The sequence below is a fragment of the Cnephaeus nilssonii genome (assembly GCF_951640355.1).
Source record: "Cnephaeus nilssonii genome assembly, chromosome: 20".
Lineage (NCBI taxonomy): Eukaryota > Metazoa > Chordata > Mammalia > Chiroptera > Vespertilionidae > Cnephaeus > Cnephaeus nilssonii.
Genome location: NC_137091.1, coordinates 46,115,780 through 46,118,640, shown reverse-complemented (window position 1 = coordinate 46,118,640; position 2,861 = coordinate 46,115,780). Strand labels below are relative to the sequence as shown.

At 60.9% G+C, this 2,861-nt stretch overlaps 1 protein-coding gene across 1 annotated transcript; it reads left to right on the top strand.

Moving 5' to 3' along the window:
• Positions 1–754, top strand: NKG7 (natural killer cell granule protein 7; the record flags this gene model as incomplete). Its single annotated transcript, XM_079799811.1, has 4 exons — positions 1–151; positions 237–383; positions 468–599; positions 696–754. The coding sequence occupies 4 exons, from the start codon at positions 1–3 to the stop codon at positions 752–754; spliced, it is 489 nt and encodes a 162-aa protein (XP_079655937.1).
• Positions 755–2,861: the final 2,107 nt, after the last annotated feature.

Genomic DNA, 2,861 nt, shown 5'->3' with positions numbered 1-2,861 from the left:
ATGGAGCCCTATCGGTCCCTGGCCCTGCTGGCTGGCACCCTGGCCCTGGTCTTTGCCCTGGTTGCTCTGAGCACGGATTTCTGGATCGTGGCCATCGGGCCTGGCTTTTCAATTCACGTGGGCCTCTGGCTGCAGGGGCGTCTAGCAGAAGGTAAGGGGGCGTGGTGTGTCTTGTCTGGGGGACAGGGGAGAAGAGCCAGAGGGGACAGGTCCTCAGAGGTCTCCTCTCTGAGCAGCCTCCATCCACGTGACGCAGTCCTTCAGCATTCTAGCCGCCCTGAATGGCCTGATGTCTGTGGGCCTCCTGGTCTTGTCCTACATCCCCTCACTGTCCGCCCCGGGCCGTGGCCCCCAGATCTCGGCCATCCAAGCCTTTGTTTCAGGTAAGGAATCTGGACTGCCCGTGGGCCTCGGGGACTGTGAATTCCCGCAGAGGGGCTGAGCAGTCTTCTTGTCTCTTGTCTCAGCCCTCTTCATGCTGGTGGCCATGGCCGTCTACACCAGTTATCACTGGGGACTTCAACACCCCCAGACCCAGTACTTCTTCTCCTGGTCCTTCTACCTGGGCTGGGTTTCGGTTCCGCTCTGGCTCATTGCAGGTGACTGTTGCCCCGGGAGTTCAGGAGGGCCCACTGGGGGTTCTGTGGGAACAGGTGGGGGCGGGGGCAAGTGCTAACCTCCCTCTGCCACCCCAGGGAGCCTAGGTCTGGTCGCTCACTCCCGTGCCCCTCGGCCTGGCTACGACCAAGTGTGAGCCCAATGTGTGAGCCGAAGGGGAGGACAGCAGGTGGGTTGGAAAGCATCATCCAAGCCTCATCCAGAGCCATGGGATCACCTGGCCCTCCCTCGGCCCTCACCCCCCAGCCCTTCCATAGCCCCATTGTTTGTTTATTCATCCTTTCAACAACGATTTGCTGCAGTCTGGTTGTTTCGAGATTAATTCCACCACGACACAAGCTGATGGCACGCCAGCTCCCCGGTGGGCGACACTGGGCCCCCAGAAGGGAATCCAAAACCTCTACCTGCTCTCCGAGGGCTCCCGCCCAGTGTGGATTCGGGCACTGCCCGCATCCTCTCCCCGCTTCTCTAGCCGTTGTCTGTCTTCTGTTTCCACCTCTCTTCTTCGTCCTCCTTTCTCTGCTCTTCCCTATGCCTTTCTGGCTCCAGCACTTTCCTCTCCTCTCTCTCTCTCTCTCTCTCTCTCTCTCTCTCTCTCTCTCTCTCTCTCTCTCTCTCTCCATCACCTGCGCTTTCGTTCTCATTGCTCATTTCAGTCATTCATTCTCTCCTTCTTCGGGCTTCCCCCAAGCACATCCTTTCTGCTGGGCCTCGCTGGGGGCTGGGGACGCTGACAGGAGTCAGATCCAGGTGATGCCCACTGGGAGGGGGTGGGGGCTGCAAGTCAGGTGGGGGAGGGGAGGTAACACAGGCCAGGGGACAGGCACAGCCCAGGAAGGATGTGGGACAAAGGGTGATGGTGTTGTGGGGGGTGGAGGTGAGCTCTCTGTGGGGGAGGGGTGTTGAGGGACTTCTTGGGGGCCGAGGAAAGGTAATCCAGGAGGAAGGATGCTGAGGCAGAGGCATGAGAAGGCTGGAAGTGGGATGTGGGGGTGGGAGATAGAAAATGAGAATGAAGTGGTGGGTGGGAGCCAGGACCCCTAAAGCCACAACTGACTTTCTCTCAGGGGGGGCTGGGGAGCCAGGAGGAGAGCAGGGGCGGGACAGTGTCAGCCCCCCGGTGCCATGGGTACAATCCCGGAGAGGCTGAGAGGGAGAAAGGAGCTTGGCAGTGCAACCAACAGGTGGGACATGAGTGAGGACGAGGGCTGACAGGGAACAGGGCATGAGGTGGAAAGGAGGGAGGTAGCCAGAAAGATTCAGGGAGCAGGAGGAACCTGCCTCGGAGATCCAAGGGCTTTGTGGGGTGAAGAGCAAGAAGAAGGTAAGGACAGTGCCAAGGGGTGAGATGGGGGGGGGGCATTCCTGGTTTGGTGGAAGATGCTGAGCTCAGGTGGGAGGTGTTGAGTGCACGGATCTGGGAGATGGCCAGGAGCAGGTGAGGGCTCCAGCCCAAGGTTCGGGAGAGAGACCAGAGCTAGTGATGGAGTCTGGGATGGCCTCAGAGCATCGTGGCCACTGAAGCCGTTAGAGTGAGGAAGCTCGCCTGGGAGAAGGTGCAGGATGCAGGGAGCAGGAAGGGCAGGAGCCTGGGTGGGGGCCTGGGAGGCAGAGTCAGATCTGGGGATAGGAGTGATTATGGGTCAAGGGAAGAGAGGTTTTTAGGAGGATGTGGTCTACCGTGTCCTGGTCCTCAGGCTCCCCACAGACCTACCATCGGGCTTTGAGCTGTCACTTTGCTGGGTGGTTATCTCTTTAAATGGCCGCTGGGAGAGGGGGTTCTGGAACTCCTGCTGCCTCACAGAGCCTGACCCAGCCTCCCTTCCCCCACCCCTCTGCACCCTGCTTCTAGGAAGCCCTGGGGGCTGGCTGTGAGTCACACAAGTGGGGGTGTGTGGGGGTGTGGTGTGGAGAGCACCCTGGACAGGCCAAAGGGACATCCCACTGGGTGATGGAGGTCTCTGGAAGGCAGGGGGGTTCCTGATCATTGACTCCTGGGGGGAAGGTCTCACCGTCCCAGGCAGGGGTGCTGGGGGAAGGGCCTGCAGCATTGGGGGGGACCTGAAGGAGGGCACCTCCAGGTCCCCAGAAGCAGTGGTCCCAGGCAGGGGTGCTGGGGCAGCGGGCGGGGACATGGAGAGACATGTGGGAGGGGCTCTCAGGGAACCTGGAGGGGGCCTCGGGGTGGGAGGGGTGTTGGCCAATCCAGCGTGTGTGTGGCCCTCTGCAGCCGCCTCCCTGGC